Below are 24,926 nucleotides of genomic sequence, written 5' to 3'. Positions count from 1 at the left end.
GTGGGAAAGTTAGAAGTTAGCCACTGTGCGTAAAAAGTGGATCCAAATGGGATGGTGAGATGGAGGATTTTTTGGCAGCATTATGTCGCCACTTGGTGGCGTTTTAAAGGTGGCGCTGAAATTGATGAACTCGCTCAACTGTTGTGGCCAATATTTATTGTTTGAATATGGTTGATCACATTTTTACATCCATTTTACTGTATTCGGATCAAGTAAAAACCTTTAAGAACTTTTGTGCGAACATTACACCCATTCGTGACAAAAAATAAGGAATTTCACTTGTACAAATAGGACTTTTATTTATATTTTTGGAGACAAATGACATTCAAAAAGAATGAAGATGATTATTTACCTCCATTTACCTTTGCCAGAAGATCGTAGTACTACTTTGACTTGCTTTTCTTGATGCTTACGTTGACTGGGGCTGTACTTGCAAGATGTGAGCTAAAAGATATTCAAAAAGATAAACAACTAGAATAAAATGATTTTAATTGTTTATTTGTTAAAAAAAAAACTTTTGAGGCATTGTTTATGGGACTCCAACGATTCACAAATATGTGGGGTAGGTTTAATTACAATGCTTTATGTAATGAGATAAGATATCTTAAGACAAAGGCTGATTTGGTCAATTTTAGCTAGCACCTGCTAGCATTAAGTAGAATACATTTTCAGTATTGCGCAACCGGTGAACTTATTAAACTATCCCTAAACTCTGAACTAACCAGTACTCCGCAAAAAATACATACATTGAATTCAGGAACGAGAAAGTTTGTAGCATTGTTATCAAACGACGCATACCATACCACACCTGTGATGAAGCCATTTTGTAAACCAGTCACGTGATGCAGCGAGGCTTCGATTTGACGTCATCAATTTTTGCCCCACCCCAAATATATCAGGCCTCGCAGTTTCTGTAAACACTTTTTTCTCAACACAATCTGCATAGCTTAGACATATCTCGCTACATCACTATTTGTCAACTAAATTATCCTAGAAAGTTTATATATACATAGATAACATAACTTAACCATAGAAAACGTTATGGTAAGCTAGTGAATATAAATTTTGGAAAAACGGGGTTAATTAGCATCCCACTCGTACAAGCTAGCAGGTGGGGCTAACGGGCTTAGCATTTAGCTGTTCCTTTTTTAGTCCATTTTACCACTAATTTATCCCCCAGCACGTTGAAAAAATGCTTTCAGCTGTAAGAGGCATGCTATCCAAGCTAGTGTCCCCACTGTGGAGCACCGCACAGGTGGATGCAGATGGTGTTTTAACGGGTAATTTGGCTTTACTTTTCCCCATAACATTTAGCCATGTTAGCTAGCATGTTACTCGGCTATAATTGCTCGACCGTGCAGACTCGGAGACCATTCGGCAGCTTTGCGACGGCGTGGTGACCCAATTGAATGAGGACCACGGCCTAATAGATGACGCCATTTACTTCACGATTGATGTGGTGCTGGGTGGAGTGTCCCTTAAAGTGGGGGACGTGGTCAACTGCATAGCCGTAGGAGACGGCGCCCAAGGCGGATGGAAAGCCCTCAGGGTAAGTGTCACTATACGTCACATGTACTGTGTGTGTATTTTAGCCGCTGTTGTATAAAGTTTAAAACAAATATATGGAAAAGGAAAAACTAAACTGTCTATGTCAATTAATTCAATATTATCTTTTAAATAAATGCCCGGCTGTATATTCAATTTTCCCCTGAGCCCAGCCTTTAGACTTGGAGCTAGTTTATAAATAGGAATATCCATTCATAGGCTACGGTGTCAAAGTGGCGGTCTGGGGGCCAAATCTGGCCCGTCACACCATTTTATGTGGCCCGAGAAAGTAAATCAAGAGTGCAGACTTTCTGTTTTAGGATCAAATTAAAATGAAGATTATATATGTATATTATATTTCCTAATTTTTTCCCCCTTTTAAATCAATAATTGTCATTTTTTATCGTTTTTTCTGTGTTTTTAGTTAAAAAATCATTCCGTAAAATCTGAAAATAAATAAAAATATTTTCAGTTTTCCACTATAATATGGAACATAATGATTAAAATAGATTTTTCTTTACTAAGAAATAAAGCACAAATAAACATTATTTTAGATCTATAAAAATGCGGCCCGCGAACCAACCCGAGTCTGACACCCATTCTTTAGAGCTAACATAGTATAACATAACAAACCAAAGTCTAAGTGCAAAAGTTTTTTTTGCCAATTATTTGTATTTTGTTCAGTTTTTTTTTTCAATGGAAATGGTTATTCTGGTCTGAACTTAATCCATGCATCTAGGTGGTGAAGAGTTCCGATGCATGGGAGATCATAGGGGGAACATCTTTGGAAGATGATTGTGCCCAGCCGCGACCGCTCATCGGTACAATCACGTCGTATGACGGCGAGGGCGGCCAAATCAACAAGACGACATACTTCTCAAACTCCAGTCTTTGCGAAGGTGTAACGATTGATTTCTATCAAAGCATATTTAAAAATATAGATATATTTTACTGAATTGTTGTTTACGTCATCTTCAACATTCTGTGTGGTTTCAGGTTACAAGCCTATGAAAGGAGACTGGGTCCAAGCAACATATTCAATTCAACCTCACCAATGGACCACTCAGGCTCAATCTGTTGCCCCTTTACGCTATTGCCGTCTTGATCAGGTAGCTAGCTGCCACTTACTCTTATTATTTAGCATGGCCGAACGTTTGGTCGCCGGTCTTTTGGTCGCCCGTCAAATGTACTTGGATGTTAAACTCTCTCTCATGAATATAATTTTAAGAGGTGCTTTGAACAGTACTTAGATATTAAACAGTACTTAGATATTAAACAGTACTTGGATATTAAACAGTACTTGGATATTAAACAGTACTTAGATATTAAACAGTACTTGGATGTTAAACAGTACTTAGATATTAAACAGTACTTAGATATTAAACAGTACTTCGATGTTTAACAGTACTTAGATACTAAACAGTACTTAGATACTAATCAGTACTTAGATATTAAACAGTCCTTAGATATTAAACAGTACTTATATATTAAACATTACTTAGATATTATACTGTACTTAGATATTATACAATACTTAGATATTAGACTTTACTTAGATATTAAACAGTACTTAGATACTAAACAGTACTTAGATACTAAACAGTACTTAGATATTAAACAGTACTTAGATATTAAACTCTTCAATATTAATATAATTTTCATGAATCATTAATATAATTTTCATGAATCATTAATATAATTTTCATGAATCATTAATATAATTTTCATGAATCATTAATATAATTTTCATGAATCATTAATATAATTTTCATCTCATGAATATAATTTTGAGAGCTGGTTTCAACAGTAAACCCTCTGTCACCATTTGACAGGCGACTAAAAAACCAGCGACCAAATGTCCGAGCACCATTAATTAGCAATCCGTGTCAAGTCAAATTTTTGGTGGTTAAATTTTTCCCTCACTTTGTCTGCAGGAGCATGTGACCAGCATTCACAACAACGAGGGTGTGGTGGGACACAGTGTGTTTTTCTGCCTGGACTCTCTGATGCTTCCCGCCCAATACAGGCCATTGCTGGGGGATGTGGTCAACCTGGTCATGTTGGAGAGCAACCAGTCCCGCTACAATTGGAGGGCCGTGTGCATGGCTCCGTGCAAAGAGGGGTATGGGTGGCCGCCATCTTTTTTATATATATTTTTAGATTTTACTAAATGATTTTTGACCTAAAAACAGAGAAAAATGGATTAAAAAATTACAATTATTGATTTTTAAGGGGAAAAAGCAGGAAATATGATATACATCTATACTCTTCATTTTAATTCGATCCTAAAACAGAAAGTTGGCACATATTTGTTACTTTGTGAGTTTAGGTGGTAAATTAGAATAATTAAAAACATGTTTCCCATTATATATTTTTTAAAATTAGTAAATTTAATTCATATTTTATATTATTACATATATTTTCAGAGGGTGGGAACGGACTGATTTGTATTTAGTTATTTTATTTTGAAAAAAATGATTTGAGATACGAGTAAATTAACATATGTGCTCAATCTTGCCTCGCATTAAGCTCGTATCTCAAGGTATTACTGTAGTCACCTTTAAGAGTCCTGCTCAACAATCAAAAATTGTAGTTTTGACTTATTAGACACTTATTTTCTTGCAGTTTCATGCCATCGCCATTACACCAGCCAATGGCGGCACTGGAAAGCTTGATGGAAAACAAAGAGGGCTTAGATGTCACTTCTTATGGCCAATTTGGAGATTTGATGCTAGGAGAGTCCAGAGAACTGGTGATTTGGATACAGTAAGTGGTAGAAACCAGGGAGAAATCCAAAGTTTCAGATTTTAGACACATATTCCTTCCTTCTACCTCAAAAAATAGAAACAAAGGCTCAAAAACACAACACCTCAAGTTCTGCAACTTTGCCGGTTGGGACTCTGAACAACAGTTCTTTCTGAAGACACTCAAACGGGATCCAAACCAGCAACCTACATCCTATTCTTGTCCAGTTCCCACCGCGGAAGGAATTCAGGAAGCCGGCAAAGAGTCGCCATCTCGGGTCAAAGTGAGGAGAGAAGAAAGAGGGACGGATATTCGTCCAGGAGAGCGCCAATGTGTTGTAGTGGGTTGCCAAGCAATGTCAGTTGGGAGAAAGTTTACAGTTATGGGTATTTGGGGAAAACAAAAAAACAAATGTGTGCATTTGGGGATCTGTTCAGGAGCCTGGGGAGTTGTGCAGAACTGCTGTTGCTGCACTTTTCCTCGTTCGACATCGGCAGGCGCCTGGAAATGACGGTGTGTAGCAATGACGAGCAGCTACTGATGCCCCATACTCCATATCGTCATGTTGATGGCAAGCCTGCCCGGTTGGTGCCTTCTCATGTGATTACCATCAATGCTCCTCGTGATATATTCAGGTATGAAAACTATGACTCTTTTTTTAATAGTTTAAATTGTTGAATTTTACAATTTCTCGAATATACGTTGATTATATATTCACAATTTTACCCTGCATATTCATGGTTTTAATGGGATGTACAAATGTGTTACTTTGAAGGGAATATCTTAAGAAAAGTCACCGAAAATTGTATTTCTGAGATACTTTATCTATTGAGAACATATTATTAGGGTCAATATCCTAAGGAAGTTAGTCATTCATAAAGTAATGGTTGTTTTCTTGCTGCAAAACAGAAAATAACCAACAAATATTACAGAGTCTAATATATAAGTACTGTTTAATATCTAAGTACTGTTGAAAACAGTAGATATTTAGATATTAAACTCATGAATATCATTTTGAAAGCTGCTTTCAACAGTACTGAGATATTAAACAGCACTTAGATATCAAACAGTACTTAGAAATTAAACAGTACTTATATATTAAACAGTACTTAGATATTAAACAATACTCAGATATTAAACACTACTTGGATATTAACCACTACTTCTATATTAAACACTACTTGGATATTAAACACTACTTAGATATTAACCACTACTTGGATATTAAACACTACTTAGATATTAAACACTACTTAGATATTAAACTCTCTCCTGAATATAATTTCGAGAGCAAGTTTCAACAGTAAACTCTCTGTCACCAAAAGACCGGCGAGCAAACGTCCGATCACAGTTTCCAATACATTTAACAACTTGAACATGATCCACTTTCCCACTTGCAGGCTTCCAAACCGGCGTCTACCATCCTTTATACCTTCATATATTGTGCCATTGTCTTTGAGGACCTGCGTAGCCGGGAAGAAGGACGTCCTGGTCGTCCAACCCTGTTTAGGAGAAGTATGTATCTCTATTCTATTGCGAATATTTTTATTTGAACCATATTTTACATTTTTTTTATGCCTTTCGGCTTTTATCAGGCACTGTCAGCCTCCAATGCACAAGCCCGTTTCTCCACACTCCTATGGATTGAGGAGCTTCATGTCGAGAATGAACTCGGAGACTTTGCTATACAAGGAGCGCTCCTCAGAAAAGGAGCCAACTACCTTCACCTGGAGATCCTCGGTATGGCCGAGGGTAGGCCCAATGTCAACATAGGTCCGTTATCATGCTGGAACTACTCGAAATAATCATTTATTTTTGTCTAAAGTATCATCTTGAGTGTTTTTATGCTATACATAGGTGACAAAATTCTATTGAAGAGTCCTCAGAGCGACGGTGTGGTGATGGAGTATGTTAGCTTTGTTGTCGAGGTGAAGAGATGCGGTGGAAGATTTTGGTTTTGGAGTCTTGAGTTGTGGTTTGGCCAGAAAAAAATGTATTCTGATGTCCGTTTGTAATGATAGATCAATGACGAAGAGGTGAGTTTGAAGGTCAACTCGGATTTTCAACGTGCTTACCTCGGCGAACCCCTGGATGTGGAGTTTTGTTACAATAGGTGGGAAAGTTTACACCATCTCTCTTGAGCTGTGACCTCACTCTCCTCTTTTCATTTTCAGAACTACCATGAGACGTTGTCATCATGCAGTGGAACAGATCAAATCCTTTGTCAAGAGTAAGTTGACATCTGCCCTTATTGTATTCGTTTTTTGAATAGTATACGTTTTGTTGCGGAACTTTTTTTTAAGTGAAAGAACATGACCTGATCTAAGTTCAGATTTCCAAATTTCTTGAAGTTTGTAGAACCCACAAAACTGTGACCAGGCGTTTGGTCACCCGGACGTTTGGTCACCCGGACGTTTGGTCACCCGGACGTTTGGTCACCAAGACATTTGGTCGCTTGAAACCACCTAAAGAATGTTTAATCTATTTTTATTATTATTCTTTTCTATCCATGGAAAACCCTTGGGATTTTATAAAAAAAACAATTGACATCCATTTAGTAGCTACTTTTTAAAAAGTTTTTCAACATTTCTTGAAAATCATGCTGTACCTCCGTGTTTAATGAATCTCCTTCATTTTTTGCAGTTTTCTTTCCCAGCAAAGTTTGTCCTCAGACACCTCAATCGACCATCAAGTGGTCGGATGAAAATCCAGATGAGGTTTGAATTATATTTCTCTCTCACACAGGGGGATGAGTTATAGTCGTAATTGGGGCGGCTTATATGCGAGAGAATACGGTACTTTATCGGTTGTCTGTCCTAACCTTAAAACTGCGTACATTGGTTTTACCATCATAAAAACGAAAACCACATCCGCTCCACCGGGGCATGTACACAGTTTTTGCACAGTATTTGATTTCTAACTTGCATCATTACAAGGTGGACCCAGAACCGGAAAACAGACCGTCCCAGGACATTTCAGTCACCAGCAAATCAGAATCCACCCAAACTAAAGGTACCCCACAAACGAAATAACCCCGAATAATCACCCCGGGATTGCGTCCATTTCCAAAATCTTTGTATTTCTTTCTAGACGGCACTGAGTCTCCGAAGCCCACCCCCAAACCGGGCCACTTCTTCAACCCTGACCTCAACCCTACTCAGAAGGAAGCTGTAAAGAGAATCCTGGCTGGAGAATATCGTCCAATCCCGTACGTGCTATTTGGACCACCTGGCACCGGGAAAACCATCACCCTCATCGAAGTCATACTACAGGTGAGCACAAAAATTCATTTTCTCAAGTAAAGTTGGACCCTGCATTCTTTTATGACCAATTGTTCCCTTCTCGCAGGTATACCACTTTCTTCCCAGCGCCCGCATCCTGGTGTGCACGCCCTCCAACAGCGCGGCGGACCTCATCTGCCTCCGTTTGCACGCCAGCGGCCATCTGCACGCGGCGAGCATGGCTCGTATCAATGCTTCTTCCAGACAGGACAAGGTACCAAAGTGCCACTCATTCTCGCCAACAAGTAACAAGTATATACTTTTGAGAGCTGGTTTCAACAGTAGATATTTAGATATTAAACTCTCTCAAGAATATAATTTTGATAGTTGATTTCAACAGTAAACTCTGTCATGTTATTAAACGTCCGGGCGACCAAATGTCTGGGCGACCAAACGTCCGGGCGACCAAACGTCCGGGCGACCAAACGTCCGGGCGACCAAACGTCCGGGCGACCAAACGTCCGGGCGACCAAACGTCCGGGCGACCAAACGTCCGGGCGACCAAACGTCCGGGCGACCAAACGTCCGGGCGACCAAACGTCCGGGCGACCAAATGTCCGGGCGAACAAATGTCCGGGCGAACAAACGTCTGGGCGGCCAAACGTCTGGGCGACCAAACGTCCGAGTACCACACGTAACTGCTGTGTAACGTATGCGACTCGTGCAGAATATTCCCGACTCTCTGAGGACGTACGCCAAGGCTGGCGAGGACCTGGGCCGTGCCTCCTTTCACCGCGTGGTGGTGAGCACTTGCTCCAGTGCTGGAATGTTCTACAATTTAGGGATCCAGTACGTTTATTGTTGTTGTTGTTGTTTTTTGTCCATCAACTTCGTTTCCAGCTTATTGCTTTTAGGCGTTTTTGATTTTTTTGATTTTGTCTTTAGAGTCGGACATTTTACTCATGTCTTCCTGGATGAGGCGGGTCAGGCAACAGAACCGGAATCCATGATCCCCATCAGCTTTATCTCGGAAATCGATGGACAGGTCAGTGCCTTTTAAAGTTTGTGTAGGGCATATTTATTTTATTTTTTATCTTGACTTTTTTTGTGTTCCTCATTTTTCTATCTGTTGTCCACCATTTATGTAATGTTTTATTGTTATTCTTTTTTTGTACCGGCTCAGATAGTCTTGACCGGAGACCCATGCCAACTTGGCCCGGTCGTAAAATCCAAGATAGCAGGAGCCTTCGGTCTGGGTTTGTCCCTGATGGAGAGGCTCATGGCCAGTCCACTTTACGCCAGACAAGAGTGTGGATACGACCCAAAACTGGTGCGTACACGCTTCACTAACATACTGTATTTGTAGCTCACAAAAAAATTAAGCCTGAATCAAGGGTACGGCTTATATGCACATAAATTAGACTTGACATGCATGAAACATCATTTATTTCAAAATAGAGAAAATATAAACCAATAAAACGCTAAACAAAGTCTATTTTGACAAGAAAAAAAACATATTTTGCATAAAACATGAAACATTTTCCCTTCACATTTGTACTCCCTATTAAAACCACAAATATGGAGGTGAAAATTGTGAATACAGGGGGCGGCTTATACGAGAGAAATTGTCAAATTCAATGATTTTAAGGCAATTTTAAGGGTACGGCTTATACGAGAGAAATGGTAAAATGCAACCATTTTAAGGCAATTTTAAAGGTACGGCTTATACGAGAGAAATTATAAAATCCGACCATTTTAAGGCAATGTTAACAGTGCGGCTTATACACAGGTGCGGCTTATATGCGAGAAAAAACAGTATCTTAGTTTTGGAAGGAAAATGCATGCACCTCAATCTAAGGATGTGATTGACATTTCTAGGTTACCAAGCTGATCTACAACTACCGCTCTCACCAAGCCTTGCTAAAGTTACCCTCAGATCTTTTCTACCATGGAGAACTGCGGGTCAGAGCCCCAAAAGATGTGGTGGAATCCCTCTGCCAGTGGAAAACTATGCCTAAAAAAGGCTTCCCTCTGCTTTTTCATGGCATCCGGGTGAGAAAGGAGAAAAATCCAACATGCCCAGCTCTTGTTATATTTTTTTAAATTATATTATAATATCTGTTGTGCTCTTCTAGGGGAAAGAAATGAGGGAAGGTCATAACCCATCGTGGTTCAATCCAGCAGAGGCTGTGCAGGTCATGTTGTACTGCTGCCAGTTGACCAAGAAGCTCTACAACCCTGTGGATCCTTCACAGATAGGAATTATTGCCCCCTACAGAAAACAGGTGAAATTGCAATCTACTCATTTTTTTCTTACATTAATGTACATTACATTGAGGTTCAAGTGCTCATTTTTGAATGGTTGCCTCGATCTGATTGTGTTTTGGCTGTCAATTTTCATCAAATCTACATATTATCTGATAATAAAGAATGTCAACATGTAAGTTAACATTACATAAATACTGTATATTATAAGGCTACCGTATTTTCTCCCGTATTAGCCACCTCCATGTATAACCCTTAAAATTGCCTTAAAATAGTCAAATTTTACAATTTCTCTCGTATGAGCCGAACCCTTAAAATTCCCTTAAAATGGTCGAATTTTTTCAATTTCCCTCGTATAAGTCGTACCCTTAAAATTGCCTTAAAACGGTCGATTTTTACAATTTTCCTCGTATAAGCCGCCCTCAGATTCACAATTTTCACCTCCATATTCATGGTTTTAATAGGGAGTACAAATGTGTTACTTTGAAGGGAAAATTTTAAGAAAACCCTACTGTATCAATGATTTTGATCCACTCGGTCCCAATATGAGAATGTCAGATCCTTTACATACAGTATTTCTTTCTACGCTTCATTAACTATATAATATACATATAAAATATCTGTAAAAATCTTCTTTCATGAAACAATAATCAGTCCCCCCTTCCCATCTTGTCCAGTGCGAGAAAATCCGCATCCTCCTGGCTAAAGTGGGCCTCTCCGATATCAAAGTTGGCTCTGTGGAGGAGTTCCAAGGACAAGAATTCTTGGTCATCATTTTGTCAACGGTAACCTCCAAAAGTTCCCCACTTTTTGGACTTTCTTGTGTGTGGCTCCATTTTTTTTTAACTAGCTCTACAATGTCTTCTGTGTCTTCTACTTGCTACTGCAACCAAGAAATTTCCCAAATACAAGATGAAATAAAGTTCAAATCTAATCCAATAAAGACAAAAATATATTATTTGGTAGGTGCGCTCCAACGAATCAGCACCAAGTGACGATTTATCCAGCGCCTTGGGTTTTCTAACCAACCCGAAGCGCTTTAACGTGGCCATAACCCGTGCCAGGGCTTTGCTGATCATCGTTGGAAACCCGCATCTTCTCATTAGGGTTCGTCCTCAGAAAAAAAATCCTATCGGGTCCATTTCTAATTATGTATACTGTAAAAATGTGTTTTTTTTCTTCCCTAGGATACTTGTTTCAGGGCACTGCTTCACTATTGTTTCACCAATGGGGGCTATCTGGGTTGTGACCCCCCGCCTGCCATTAGAGACTCTCAAATGTAAGTAAATTTCATCCTATTAGAATCTTACAATTATATAGGTATATTATTAAATATGTCATTATTTCTAGTACATGTTATGAGGCCACAATGCATATCTTTCAACCTCAGCCAATTTCTCACCTTATTAATTATCTGAATTACTCTAATAAGCAATTAAAATAAACATGTTTACTCACATATTTGAAATGATCCAAAAAATGTATAAAATACGGGAAAAACATAAGTTGACAGGTATGACAATGAAATAAGGAACATTTGTCTTTATTAAAATAAAAAGAATAACTGTAAAATTACACTTACAAAAACTGAATTAATCAGAAATTCTTCCTTGTCACTTATATAGTACTTAAACATATTCGTTGTAATTGCATATAGTTTTGGCTCCTTTTATTATATTTTTAATACACACTACTGAACATTTGTACATGGTATGTTATTAATATTTCTGCCTTTTAGGTTTTTCATTACAATGAACCTTTTTATCAGCCAATTTTTTTACTATAATTTTATTCTGATTTCATCCAGTGTACACCAAAAATACAACTTAAATGCAACTGGTGGTACCACCTTGTTATATTTTTATGACTTTAAAAAAAAAATCTTATGGTACAATAATTGCATAGCTGAATATGGATCCATTTCTTGTTTTCATAAGGTCATTATCTTCACAAATTTAGTCTTTTTTACTCATTTGTCCATTCCACGTCTTAATATTGTATTAAAGTACCAAATAGTCTGAGTCAGGGGTGTCAAACATATATATAGTACGGCCCGCGAGCCGGATTCAGCCCGTCTGGTGGTTTGGTACGGGCCGGGGAAGAAAACTGCATTGTATAAAAAAAATATGAATTTTCTTTAAAATTTGTAGTTCTTGTATTATCCGCTAGGGGGCGTAGTGTTTTAGTACGTGCAGACAACATGAATTGACATGTATTTATGTTCTTATGTTATTCTCTTGTTCATAATATATTGTTCATAATGTAAAAGGAAAATTATGTTAATAAACATTTGGATAATTTACTCATTTTTTGCACTAATTATTAGTATTAGTGACTAATACAAATGAAAAAAAGTGGGCTTATTGTTAGTTCTATGTCATTTTGCAATGAGTTTACTGGCTTGATCTCAAATTAAGCTGTATTCAGCCCGCAGTCCAAAGGGAGTTTGACACCCCTGGTATTCGTAGTACTACACATAACGACAACTAAAACTCTATCCTTCCCTCCACAGTACCACGTTGAATGACAACATTGAATAAGCCACGTTTTCGCACTTCAGACTTCCAAGATTGGTTCCTCTTGGCTTTCCAAGTGAGTGATCCACTTCACTTCTACCACCATTTTGCTTTATGAACACTCTTGGTGGCTACAAATAAAAATATTAGCTCTCAAGAACATTACCTCGTTCTTGTTTATTCAACAAGGACGTCATTTATGTCTCTCTCTCCGGAATTTAAATGACTTTCGGGCTGCTTGGTCTATTTACTTGAAATTATTATTAAGTCTGCTTACATCATTAGAGGCTCCCGAGCATTTTTTTTTTGCGAGCTCGTCTCGGCGTGGCGGCGTCTGCCCACAACGTCCCGGAGACCGGAGACTGGATGTGACAATTAAGTGTGAGTGACAGTCTACACCGCCACTGTCAGTCCCACTGGAGCCCATTGTTGGGGGGTTAAGTTAATGAGTGGCTTGGGAGGAGGGGTCAACTTTTATTTCATGTTAACCCTGTTGACCAGAAAAATGTTCAAAAATGTTCATGTTTTATTTATTTAAACCTGTTGGGATCAGGATTTTTTTTTTGTAAGGGTGACCTGGCTTTGTTCACTGTTGAGTTAGTACATGGGTGGGCAAACTTTTGGGGCCGGGGGCCATATTGACTTTAAAAATGTGACAGATGGGCCGGGTCAGCACAAGATAGGATACGTGTAAAAAAGTGCATCCGTTAACAGTACATGTGAAACATAAAGACAGAAAATAGGACTCAAGTATTAACATAGTCGTCACTCATCATTCAAGTCAAAAGTATAGAGTACAAAGTATAGTAAAAAGTACAAAGTATAGTAAAAACTACAAAGTAAAGTCAAAAGTATAAAGTACAAAGTCAAAAGTATAAAGTACAAAGTCAAGTCAAAAGTATAAAGTACAAAGTCAAGTCAAAAGTATAAAGTACAAAGTCAAGTCAAAAGTATAAAGTACAACATCAAGTCAAAAATATAAAGTACAAAGTCAAGTCAAAAGTATAAAGTAAAAAGTACTAGTATTGCCATACTCATCATTAAAGTGAAAAGTATAAAGTACAAATTCAAGTAAAAAGGAATGTATTAAGAAATATTCATATGTCATTTAAAAAAGATAGAGGGGCTATAAAACATGAAAAACAAATGACAGTGGACACAGCTACTGCCACTGGCTTCCGCAGTATGGCGCCATCTTGGGGAAAATAATTTTTTAAAAATTGGACAACGTCGGCGGGCCAGATTAAAACACCTGATGGGCCGGATGTGGCCCGTGGGCCGTAGTTTGCCCATATTTGGCCTAGCATGTATGTTTTTGGTATGTGGAAGGAAACTGGAGTACCCGGAGAAAACCAACACAAGCCTAGGGAAAACATCAAAAACCAAATTAAATCAAATCAAAATTCCTTTATTGTCATCAAACACAGCTGTGTATAACAACATTGGTGGAAAACTCCATCCAGAAGGACTCCGACCTGGATCTTTTTTTTTGCAAAATGGCCACCATTACCAGCAAATTGAATCGAATACCTTTATTGTAGTAACACATTATACAACTCAAATCATTCAATCATTCATTTTGTGAACTGGTTTATCCTCACTAGGGTCCCAGGGGGTGCTGGAGCCTATCCTAGCTGATATTGAGACACCCCAAATGGGTGATCAACCAATCACTGGGCTCAAAATGGACAACCAATCATAGCTGGGCACAATTTAGCATACAACTAACCTAGCTTACATATTTTTGCAATGTGGGAGAAAACCGGAGTACCCGAAGAAAACCCACACAGGCCTTGGGAGAACATCCAAACTCCACATAGCTGTAATAACTGGATTTGAACCCAGAACCCCACATATACAACCACAATGCGATTTAAAATGACTTATAATGACTCCTAATGCAATAATACATACAATTACTTTCCCCGGAATTCAACCCTTAGCTTTCAACATGATTAAATTACTTTAAAATACAATACTACCGTCTACTTTTACATCATAACCAGCTCAATTTTAGTTTTTCATGGTCTCACTTTATCAGAAAGGGACTTATTTTCAATTTTGAGATAATTATGCTTTTATTAGCCACCTAGACAAGTCTCAGTAGTCCTATTTAAGTATAGCAAGGCATTACCAAGACAGACTGGGTGTCTACTGGGCGGCCATTAGGCCCCACAACACCCCCCTACTGGGATACTCGCAGGGGGAGCATGTAAAACATGTGGAGCCATTGTTCTCTCAAATTAGTCTGTGAATTTAATTGCTAGGTTAGCTCCCTCTGACAAGCTTCACCCGTCCGTCTACCCCAAAAAAAACTGGAACCAGCCAGTCGCCAATAAAAACAAGAGCCCAGGACTGAAGGGGGCGGGGCTTACGTTAAAGTCAAGTACGAGGGGAAAGTCTTTTTGAAAGAAAAATGTAGCTTAAAGGCATGCGGCCGTTGAGACGACATCAAACTTGAGCTAAAAAATGAGCTATTGTCATTCTATGGATGGATTGCGATGCTTGCTCATCCATTTCAATGGGATGTCAACCCTTAATGATTGTTTTGCAATTAAACCGGGACTAGCGAGTCGCTCACGTGACGCTAAACGGTAAAATTGGGAAGATCAAAGACAAATTGGAGACGGTGGAGGCTCCATGTGGGAAGAATGGGGGTTTGGTTTAGAGTCATGATAGCAAATATGCAATTTTGTTGAAAAAGGTCTTGTTTAAGTTGTTGGGAAAGCTGTTAGTTGTCAAGTAAAGCTTGCATTTGGCTAGATTCCAATGTTAAATGGATTTTCTGGTTTGGAGGTGGTCCATGGATAGATTTGAAAAGGTTTTTTGGGGAGTTTTTAAGAGAAATGGGTGTCCAAAGGGCAGCTTTTTGTTCCAAAGCGGTTCCGGATTCAGATATTTCGATATTTGACCTCAAAACCCCATGCACCCATCAAAAGAGCCACATAAGGCTCCCCTGATATGATTGTTTTTGTATTTCCCTTCAACTGTACTAGTTTTGGGCCTAAAAACCTTGTGGACTTTCTATGTTTTGCTCCAGTTTTTCACCTTGGTCTACAACAGGGTTGGGAAAACTTTTGGGCCCAGTGGGGACCACATTGACTTTAAAACTTTGATAGATGGGCCGGGTCAGAACAGAAGATAGGATACATATAAAAAAGTGCATCCGTTAACAGTACATATGAAACATGAAGAGAAAAAAAGGACTCAAGTATTAACATACTCATCACTCATTATTAAAGTAAAAAGTATAAAGTACAAAGTCAAGTAAGAAGTATAAAGTACAAAGTAAAGTAAAAAGTATAAAGTAAAATAAAAGTATAAAGTATGAAGTAAAGTATAAAGTACAAAGTAAAAAGTATAAAGTATAAACTAAAGTATAAAGTACAAAGTAAAATAAAAAGTAGAAAGTAAAAAGTAGAAAGTACAAAGTAAAGTAAAAAGTATAAAGTACAAAGTAAAATAAAAAGTAGAAAGTATAAAGTAAAAAGTAGAAAGTACAAAGTAAAGTATAAAGTACAAAGTAAAATAAAAAGTAGAAAGTATAAAGTAGAAAGTACAAAGTAAAGTAAAAAGTATAAAGTACAAAGTAAAATAAAAAGTATAAATTACAAAGTAAAGTAAAAACTATAAAGTACAAAGTCAAGTTATTATTTGGACAATGTCGGCGGACCGGATTAAAACACCTAACGGGCCATATGTGGCCCGCCAGCCATAGTTTGCCCATGTCTGCTCTACTATGTCTGTCTCACTACCACAACCAATGAAATATCCCGAATCCGGCATGAAATAAGGTTCCAATCTCAACTAACATCCATTTATGATGAGGAGAACATCCAATCTGACCACAAGCATGGTGAGCAATGGAGTCAAATCCTTTTTGCTCCTCTGCTTGTTTTCAGGCCAAAAGTTTGTCCCATTGTCTTCCAGGCCTTGAGAGACAGTGCCCCCTACTCCTACTATCCTACTATCCACACACCCCCCTCTCCGTCTGCAACCACTACAAAAAACAAAAACAAAAAAGCCTTCGTCTGTAAACACGGGGTCTCGCCGTCTTTGATAGGTACTTGATAAGAGACTGGGAGACTGTCGGGGCTGGCTCTCGCCACGCTATATAAAGACCACGGTTAGGATCCTCTACCTCACTTTCAACCAGTGCTCCTCCCAACATGGATGCCCTTTTCTCCTCCTCTTTCTTGTTCTTTGTGGCTTCTATTGTGTCCACCTGGGCTTTCGACCTGGGCCAGTCCACCCGATGCGTGACCATCCCCAACCAGATGAAAGTGTGCCAAGACGTGGGCTACTCGGAGATGCGGCTGCCCAATTTCTTGGGACACAGCAACCTGGAGGCCGAAGTGGTTCCCCGCTCGGAGGACTGGAGACCCCTGTTGCAGACGGGTTGTCACCCTCAAGCTCAAGCCTTCCTCTGCTCTCTCATCGCTCCCGTCTGCTTGGACACGTATGTAAACTCCATCTGTTTTCTTAATGATGTCAATTGAATTGAATAACTAACTTATATTGTTTATTATATAAGTAGAATGGGATTTAAAGCTTCACTGTGAATTGCACAGGTTAATAATCAATAGGAAGTTGACATTGTAAGTAGTCAGTAGGGGTGACATAAATAAGTAGTCAAGTACAAAAAGTGACTCAGGTGGTTAGAAGCTGAAATTCCATTTCCACCATCAAGAGCACTTATTGATAATAAATAAGTAGTTAACATGTGTAGTCAAAATAAATAAGTAGTCAACATAAATAATTAGTCAACATAAGTAGTCAATATAAATAAGTAGTCCAAATAAATAAGTAGTCCAAATATATAAATAGTCCAAATATATAAGTAGTACAAATATATAAGTAGTCGTAATAAATAAGTAGTCCAAATAAATAAGTAGTCCAAAAAATAAGTAGTCAAAATATATAAGTAGTCCAAATATAAAGTAGTCCAAATATAAAGTAGTCCAAATATAAAATAGTCCAAATGTATAAGTAGTCCAAATATATAAGTAGTCCAAATATATAAGTAGTCCAAATATATAAATAGTCCAAATATATAAATAGTCCAAATAAATAAGTAGTCCAAATAAGTAGTTGACAAAAGTAGTCAAAATAAATAAGTAGTCCGAATAAATAAGTAGTCCGAATATATAAGTAGTCCAAATACATAAGTAGTTCAAATATAAAAGTAGTCCAAATATATAAGTAGTCCAAATAAATAATAAATAAATAAGTAGTTGACAAAAATAGTCCGAATAAATAAGTAGTCCAAATAAATATGTACTCGAAATAAATAAATACTCAACATAAATATTCAGGTACAAAAAGTTACTAAAATAATTAGAAGGCTAATTTCCATTTCCACCATGAAGTGCACAAATAAATAATACCTAAATAAGTGGTCAACATACATAAGTGGTCAACACATATAGGTAGGTAGTCAACATAAATATGTGGTCCGGTCCAAAAAGTGACTTAAAGTGGTTTCAATGGCTAATTGAGATTTTCCCTTCAGGTTCATCCAGCCGTGCCGGAGCCTTTGCGTGGCCGTGAGGGACAGTTGCGCCCCGGTTTTGGCTTGCCAGGGGCACCCTTGGCCTCAAGCCCTGGACTGCGACCGCTTACCCGCTGAGGAAGACATGTGCCTCTCTCCGCAAGCCCACTTTGGACAATTTGCCAAAGGTAAACCTTTGCTTCACCTCCCCACTGGTGTATTTTCTTAGGAATAAAGTAGTAGTAGTTATGTTGAAATTTTAGTTGTTATTTTTCCCTGATCAATCATACATTTTGTCCCTTTTTATTTTTATTTTTTGCAGATTTGCCCAAAGCAGCATGTCAAAACTGTCCTGCTGTGGAAGAAGCTCCCGCCATGAAAACGGTCCTTGATGCTTTTTGCCAACATGACTTTGGTAAGTAAGACTTGGAAAATTAATTTAAAAAAATGTGAAACTTGTAATCAGAAGCTACTTTTGCTACTAGGACTCACCATTGAAATAAAAATAATAATAATAATAATAATACCAGAAAAAAACACAAAGTAGGGTCACCCCTGTTTAAAAAAATAATAAATAAATACAAAATTAAGTTCAAAAAATGTAAAAATTGTAATCAGAAGCTACTTTTGCTACTAGGACTCAGCACTGAAGTTAAAAAAATGATAATAATAATAATATCATTAAAAAACGCAAAATAGGGTCACCCTTATTTAAAAATAAATTAATAAATACCTACAAAATGAACTCAAAAAATGTGAAAATCCATGCTAAAACTCATAATCAGAAGCCACTTTTGCTACTAGACCTCAGCACTGAAGTTAAAAACATAAAAAATAATAGCAGAATAAACCTCCAAGTAGGGTCAACCCGATTTTTAAAAAAAATAGACAAAAAAATGCTAAATCAAGTTAGAAAAAGTGAAAATCCATGTTGAAACTCATAATCAGAAGCCACTTTTTCTACAAAGACTGCACTGAATAAAAAAATAATAGCAAAAAAAATCATGATAAGTGAAGTCGCGCTAATCGAGGGATAACTGTAATAATTCCAGTCACATCCATTTTCTAACAAAGCACCCATTTACAAACATTCTTTTTAAAAAAAAAATAATTCTCAGTCAAGTACCATTTTTTTCTCTCCCAGCCGTAACAGGAAGAATCCGTCGCCGGCGCATTCCAACGGGCGAACCCGAGTTCGAAGTGGAGGGTCGCGTGGAATTCATCCGTCAAGGCCCCCTTCTCCCCTACGACACCCGCCACTTGTTACAACAATGGCTTCTCATCAACCTGCGTTGCGCTGACGCCATGTTGCGACCCGGCCGTTTGCAACTGTACGTGCTGACGGGCCGACTGCGGCCCGACGGCACCGTGGCCGTGACTCGACTCTTCCCCTGGCGCAAGAAAGACGCCAACATCGCCTTGGCAACGCGCAAGTGGAAGCATCACCGCTGTTGAGTGAACCAGAAGCGATTTGTATATATGTATATTGACTCGAAATTATATTGAATATTTAAGAATATACAATAAAGGATTATTAGATATGGTCTTGTCTTTGTACATTTTTTTTTTGGGACAGCACGGTGGATGAGTGTTTATAAAGGTGGCTCGCAGTTTTTTTCTAGAATGGCTTTTTGTGGATTAATTAAAAATGTGTTCTGGTAGATATATGTATCATAATATATGTATCAAATTGAATTTAATACTATATAAATATAATGAGATTTAAAGTGAACATATAACAAACAAACAGACAAATAATATTACATAAGTAGTCAACATAATATAACATAAAATCATTAGTCAACAAGTAGTGCACAAATAACAAAGAAATAGATTAATAATAAATAAATAAGCAATAAAAAGTATCATGTTCATCATAAACATAAAAAAATGAAAAATTGCATTGGATTGGACTACTTTTATTACATTTTTATTTTTTTTAAATATATTTTAATTTTCTTTTTATGTATTTATGTAATATGTTCGCACAGAAGACACAAACACACTTTTTGCATAACGTTAATTACTTTTTATTTGTTGTATTTATTTTAATTGTATTTTTATTTCTATAATAAAAATATTCCCACATAAGACACCATTTTCTAATTCCACAAATTTTTCTAAGTCCGAAAATCTTGGAAAAAACGACTATGTCAAACAGCGGTGTGTCAGTGGAAAAGTGTCCGACCATGCACTATCTTCGGATAGACATGGGCAAATGTCCCGGTGAAAATCCTGGTTCTCAAAATTTTGCTTTGGTATGTTACACCACCACACCACTGGAGGGCGCAGAGTCTCCACCCTTCCTCGGCTTCTTCGCGTAATGATATACAGTAGAGGGAGTTCTCCATCCCTCCTACCCCGCCTTCCCCTGGTCCGCTCCCCGCCTTCCCCTCCTCCCTGGGCGGTAGCGTTTCCCTTCTCTCCACGCCGCGGCAGGACCGTCTGTTGAGCCACTGGAAAGGCAACGTCACATTTCCCTTTGTGCATCTTCCGCGCATCCACCTGCGCTTTCTCGGAGCACATTGAATGCTTTTTATCCTCCCCCCAAAAAATCTTATCATACAACTATAATGAGATTCACGCCCTCCATGGAGTGCTAATTACCACATTGGACGTGCACCTCTGCCATTTTTTTTCCGTGACTTCCTTCCCCTTCCACGCCGGCGATGTAAAGTTTGGATAATGCCCCTGTTCAACATCTTGGATTTCTAACAAAACGGCGATCATCGTACTCTATTTACCACAAGTGGAACGAAGTATGGAGTAAAAATTTGTTTTGAAACGTATATTTTCACCATGGGTTTATTACAGCTATTTCTGGTTGCCTGTATGGTCGACGCGTTCTCAGGTAAGGACATCCATGTTGTTAAATATCATTCATTTAGATGTTTTTTTAATGGATTTGTCAAGCGAGACTTGGTAAAATAATGTAAAAACGTGTTTGGTAGTCGTGTTAACTACGTATGTTTGTATTTTTGCTAATTAGTGCAAGGTTTTGGGGTCGACCCCGATCTTCGTGTCAATGTTTTGGAGGAAATCAAGCCTGGAAATGGATTTGATGGAGTTAATCAGGTTCAAGGTTTCCATAGAGAGTCAAGAGCGTTCCATTTTCAAGGTATGGTGATGTTTTTGACGTTATTTTTGACTTTTATTTGCTTTTTCGTTATATTTCGAACTCGTTCTGGGTGGTTTGCTGTCTCGCAAAGGGCTTCGTGTACGTGAAATTGCTCATAAAAACACTTAAAGTCAACATCGGTGCTGGTCAACTTTATTTTAAGACAAAACCAAGTTCTATAATGTGATAAATTTGTAAAATAAGACAAAAGTGATTCCTAAAACACTTAGAAATAAAGTGGATCTCAACCCAGGTTCAAACGATAAGAGTCACGTGACATGAATTGATGAAATGTTAGTTTGAGTGGAATTTATTATTATAGTATGTTTTTACGTTGATTTAGTGGTAGATACATTCACGGGAGTTGTACAAGATATTTGTCGTTATTTGGGATTTGTTGTTTTGCTTTGACTAGTTGAGTAAAATTAGTTGAACGCTAGATGGTGTCACGAGTAGAAGTGTAGCTTATTAGCATGTTAGTATTAGCATTTTGTTGTCCAAAAAAGGAAATAATTGAAAAATAATCAGTCGAGTGTGGTTACTTGAAGCTTGTTGATATTAAAAAGTACAAAAAATATTTGCAAATGTAGCCTATTCATTATAGGCGCGTATCTTTGTCGCTTATGCTAATTTGCTAGCTAGCGGCTAGCATATGGGGAAAACGGGGCTAACAATAATAACAGTTGTTACTTAAAGTAGTATTCCATTTTTAGCTTAATCTTAAAGTTTCAACTAAACACCAAAACAGACAAGATAATAAACACAGTCATATAATCCTTTTAGGAATTATATTTAAACAAAAATAGTTATTTTTTGTCTCTCCAAAGTCAGCTTTTCTTTGAAATTACATTTTCAAAGTACTTTCTATTATTTCACTTTATCTTAGACTCCCACACAAACAACATTAGTTGACTTGTTAGCAAGTATGTACGCTTTTATGGTATTTGATGTAAATTTATGCACATATTTTGAAATCCAGAAGTTTACAGATTCTTTTGAAATGAAAAAAACAACAACAACAAAAGTACAAAGGCAAAATAAATGTGGTACTTCACGTTTTTCAGGTCAAATACACAATTTAAGACTGAAAAATATATAAAAGTCAGTACATTTGATGTAGCCATGCAATAAATAATACTATTTGATATATTCTCACTGAAGGGAAACTATAATATTCCATATTTCCAATTCCCATCATTTTGTTGTTGTTTTTTTTTGCTCCAGTTTTGAAATAATTTGGATACATTTCACTTTTGGTTCTTCAATATAACAATAATAATATCCATTTATGATTTTCTTGTTGTTATCAAAGCTTTTTTATCATTCTTCCACATCAACATAATGTGATTTTATTAAATCCAAAATATCCATTATTAAAAAAAAATCTAGGCACCTGAAATCCCCAAAAAGGTCTAAAGTTTGAGGTTATAAAACTCTTCAAAAAAAGCCATGCAGGAATAAATAAAAAAGCTATTGTTGAAAAAGAAAAACAGCAACAAAAAGGAACTCTATGCATTTTTTTATTTTTAGGCATTCAGATCCATGACCGGGTTGACTTGAAAGATTTCGTAGACCCCAGAATACCGTTTCAGGGAAGTCATTTTTTTGGTCTGCATTTTTTTGACTGGCGGATATCTTCTTATCTGCAGCTTTCTTGTTTGATGTGGTTTTCGGAGACTGAAAATAATTGTAAATGTAGGGGAAGAGTGGCTTTGGATGCCAAAAGAACACAATTTTTCAGTTTTTTTTAAATTCTCATTTACTCTCATGTCAACGGTGTCAAAGTGGCGGCCCGGGGGCCAAATCTGGCCCGTCGCATCATTTTGTGCGGCCCGAGAAAGTAAAACATGAGTGCCAACTTTATGTTTTAGGATCAAATTCAAATGAAGAGTATAGCTGGATATTATATTTCCTGATTTCCCCCCTTTTATAATCAATAATTGCAATTTTTTAATGAATTTTTCAGTGTTTTTAGTTCAAAAATCATTTTGTAAAATCTAAAAATATATGAAAATATTTTCTGTTTTCCACTTTAATATGGAACATAATGATTAAGACTTTCTTTTAAAGCGGAATATTTAGGGCTTTAGATCCAGTTCTTTTAATCCATTTATATAATTTTTTAAAATATTATATCTAAAATTTGTTTGTCATAAATGGAGTAAAAGCCCTGAATATTCATTTTTTATAGATCTAAAACAATGTTCATTTTAGCTTTTTTTTATATATATTTTTAGATTTTACAAATTTTTGAACTAAAAACACAGAAAAATGATAAAAAATGACAATGATTGATTTAAATGGGGTAAAATCAGGAAATGTAATATACATATGTACTCATCATTATTTATAGATCTAAAACAATGTTTATTTTAGCTTTTTTAATGCATATTTTTAGATTTTACAAAATGATTTTTGAACTAAAAACAGAAAAAAATGATTTAAAATGATAATTATTGATTTAAAAGGAGGAAAATTAAAAAATGTCATATACATCTAGATCTATCATTTGAATTTAATCCTAAAACAGAATGATTGACTTTCCCGGGCAACACAAAATGATCAGACGGGCCAAATTTGGCCCGCGAGCCACCACTTTAACACATGTACATCTTCAGGAAAAAAAACCCCATAGAAAGGCTGTGTTCTGTTTAGGATGGCTGAGTTTAGTTCACCAGTGCGGCACCAGAGCTTGGCCTGCATTTGTGATGGAAATAGTTCTGGAGAGCAAGCGAGTGAGTGGGAGACGTGAAGGAGAAAAAAAGAGGGGAGAGTCAGTCTGGCATCTGTGCTGATTCAACATGGATGGATGTCCAAAAGGCGGGCGGGCGGCCGTCCGGCACTGGCAGAGACAAGCCCGCGGTGACGTTCCGAAGCTCATTAGATTGTGGGCAAAACATTTCCATGGCTGCTGCCTTGAGACGCTTGTCTACTGACTGCCTGAAGGGAAGGAAGACAGCTCTCTGTTCTAACTCCAGGCAAAGAAACACAAGACATTGGAGCCTGGTTACATTTTATGGGGGAAGTCTATGTACTCATCTACTGAGAGTACTTGGTGTTTATTAGGCGTAGGGCTTTATTTTTGGGGGTAGGTAGAAGGGGTATTGTTGTTGTTGTTGTTTCAGCTATATTATGTTTCTCGTATAAGCCGTATTATGCATTAAGGAAGTGAGATTCTAATTTTTCCAGGAAGGTTACTCTTTTTTCTCGCATATAAGCCGCACCCACATATAAGCCGTACCCTTAAAATGGCCTCAAAAATCGCCAAATTTTACAATTTGTGTTAAAAATCTTTAAAAAAAAAAATGGCCTTAAAATGGTCGAATTTGACAATTTCTCTCGTATAAGCCGCACCCTGATTCACAATTTTCACCTCCACATTCATGGTTTTAATAGTGAGTACAAATGTGTTACTTTGAAGGGAAAATCTTAAGAAAAATGGTATTTCTGAGATATTATATGAATTAAAAGCACACTATTGGGGTCAATATCATAAGGAAGTTAGTGGTTCATCTAGTAATGGTTGTTTTTTTTACTGCAAAACTGAAAATAACCAACAAATAGTAAATATTACTTTGCTGACATCTACTGGTGAAAAAGAATATAGCAACACTAAGTCTTTGATGATTAAGGAAGATGCTGCTTTCTATTACCGTCTTTTCTCGCATTTTTTTTAGTTACAAATACGGCTTATATGCGAGAAAACACGAAAAAAAATAACATTTCAATTTCAATGGGCAAAAAATATTTTTCGATACAAATGCTTTGACTTATGAGTATGGTTCAAGAGCACATGCTAGCTCCTATGCTAGCTCAAGTGTGTACATACAAGGGCTTACCTTTTTGCTTTGTTTTAGCGCCAGTAAGTGGAATGCACTGGATGGGAGTAGGCGGGGGTGCCGCAGATGCGGAGTACATACCCCCCCCCCCTCCTACCCCCCCCAATTGATGCTCTTCAAGTAGCTGTCCGGGCCTCGTAAAGAAGCCCCCCGGTTGGTTACATGACGACCAAATAATCCAATCAC

At 37.4% G+C, this 24,926-nt stretch overlaps 3 protein-coding genes across 4 annotated transcripts in view; all 3 read left to right on the top strand.

Moving 5' to 3' along the window:
• The first annotated feature begins 938 nt into the window (after nucleotides 1-938).
• Nucleotides 939-16,667, top strand: mov10l1 (Mov10 like RNA helicase 1). Of its 2 annotated transcripts, XR_013325078.1 has the most exons (27): nucleotides 939-1,280; nucleotides 1,362-1,549; nucleotides 2,285-2,444; nucleotides 2,542-2,654; nucleotides 3,480-3,667; nucleotides 4,171-4,311; nucleotides 4,390-4,647; nucleotides 4,728-4,925; nucleotides 5,691-5,805; nucleotides 5,886-6,063; nucleotides 6,148-6,218; nucleotides 6,312-6,403; nucleotides 6,465-6,520; nucleotides 6,934-7,007; nucleotides 7,227-7,302; nucleotides 7,381-7,562; nucleotides 7,639-7,785; nucleotides 8,239-8,360; nucleotides 8,457-8,556; nucleotides 8,695-8,841; nucleotides 9,390-9,563; nucleotides 9,647-9,796; nucleotides 10,454-10,561; nucleotides 10,743-10,883; nucleotides 10,964-11,055; nucleotides 12,289-12,368; nucleotides 16,540-16,667. XR_013325078.1 is itself a non-coding variant. In XM_077711305.1 (26 exons), the coding sequence occupies exons 1-26, from the start codon at nucleotides 1,193-1,195 to the stop codon at nucleotides 12,314-12,316; spliced, it is 3,387 nt and encodes a 1,128-aa protein (XP_077567431.1). In that variant the 5' UTR covers nucleotides 939-1,192; the 3' UTR covers nucleotides 12,317-12,546. The 2 variants fall into 2 exon arrangements, 1 of the variants encoding a protein (XP_077567431.1); XM_077711305.1 differs by lacking the exon at nucleotides 16,540-16,667 and having other exon boundaries at nucleotides 12,289-12,546.
• szl (sizzled) lies at nucleotides 16,462-19,238 on the top strand. Its single transcript, XM_077711369.1, has 4 exons — nucleotides 16,462-16,751; nucleotides 17,805-17,971; nucleotides 18,106-18,198; nucleotides 18,928-19,238. Exons 1-4 carry the CDS (start codon nucleotides 16,462-16,464, stop codon nucleotides 19,236-19,238), a joined length of 861 nt encoding a protein of 286 aa, XP_077567495.1.
• A 921-nt stretch (nucleotides 19,239-20,159) lies between these two features.
• nell2a (neural EGFL like 2a) overlaps nucleotides 20,160-24,926 on the top strand; it is a 77,371-nt gene continuing 72,604 nt past the window's right edge. The window contains exons 1-2 of the mRNA XM_077711222.1: nucleotides 20,160-20,634; nucleotides 20,773-20,901. Of these exons, the coding sequence (XP_077567348.1) occupies nucleotides 20,583-20,634; nucleotides 20,773-20,901 (181 nt within the window). The 5' untranslated portion in view covers nucleotides 20,160-20,582. The remainder of the gene's footprint in view (nucleotides 20,635-20,772; nucleotides 20,902-24,926) is intronic.

This window comes from Stigmatopora nigra, unplaced genomic scaffold (assembly GCF_051989575.1).
Source record: "Stigmatopora nigra isolate UIUO_SnigA unplaced genomic scaffold, RoL_Snig_1.1 HiC_scaffold_25, whole genome shotgun sequence".
Classification (NCBI taxonomy): domain Eukaryota; kingdom Metazoa; phylum Chordata; class Actinopteri; order Syngnathiformes; family Syngnathidae; genus Stigmatopora; species Stigmatopora nigra.
Note: the sequence above shows the minus strand (reverse complement) of the source record. Positions and strands in the feature narration are given on the sequence as shown.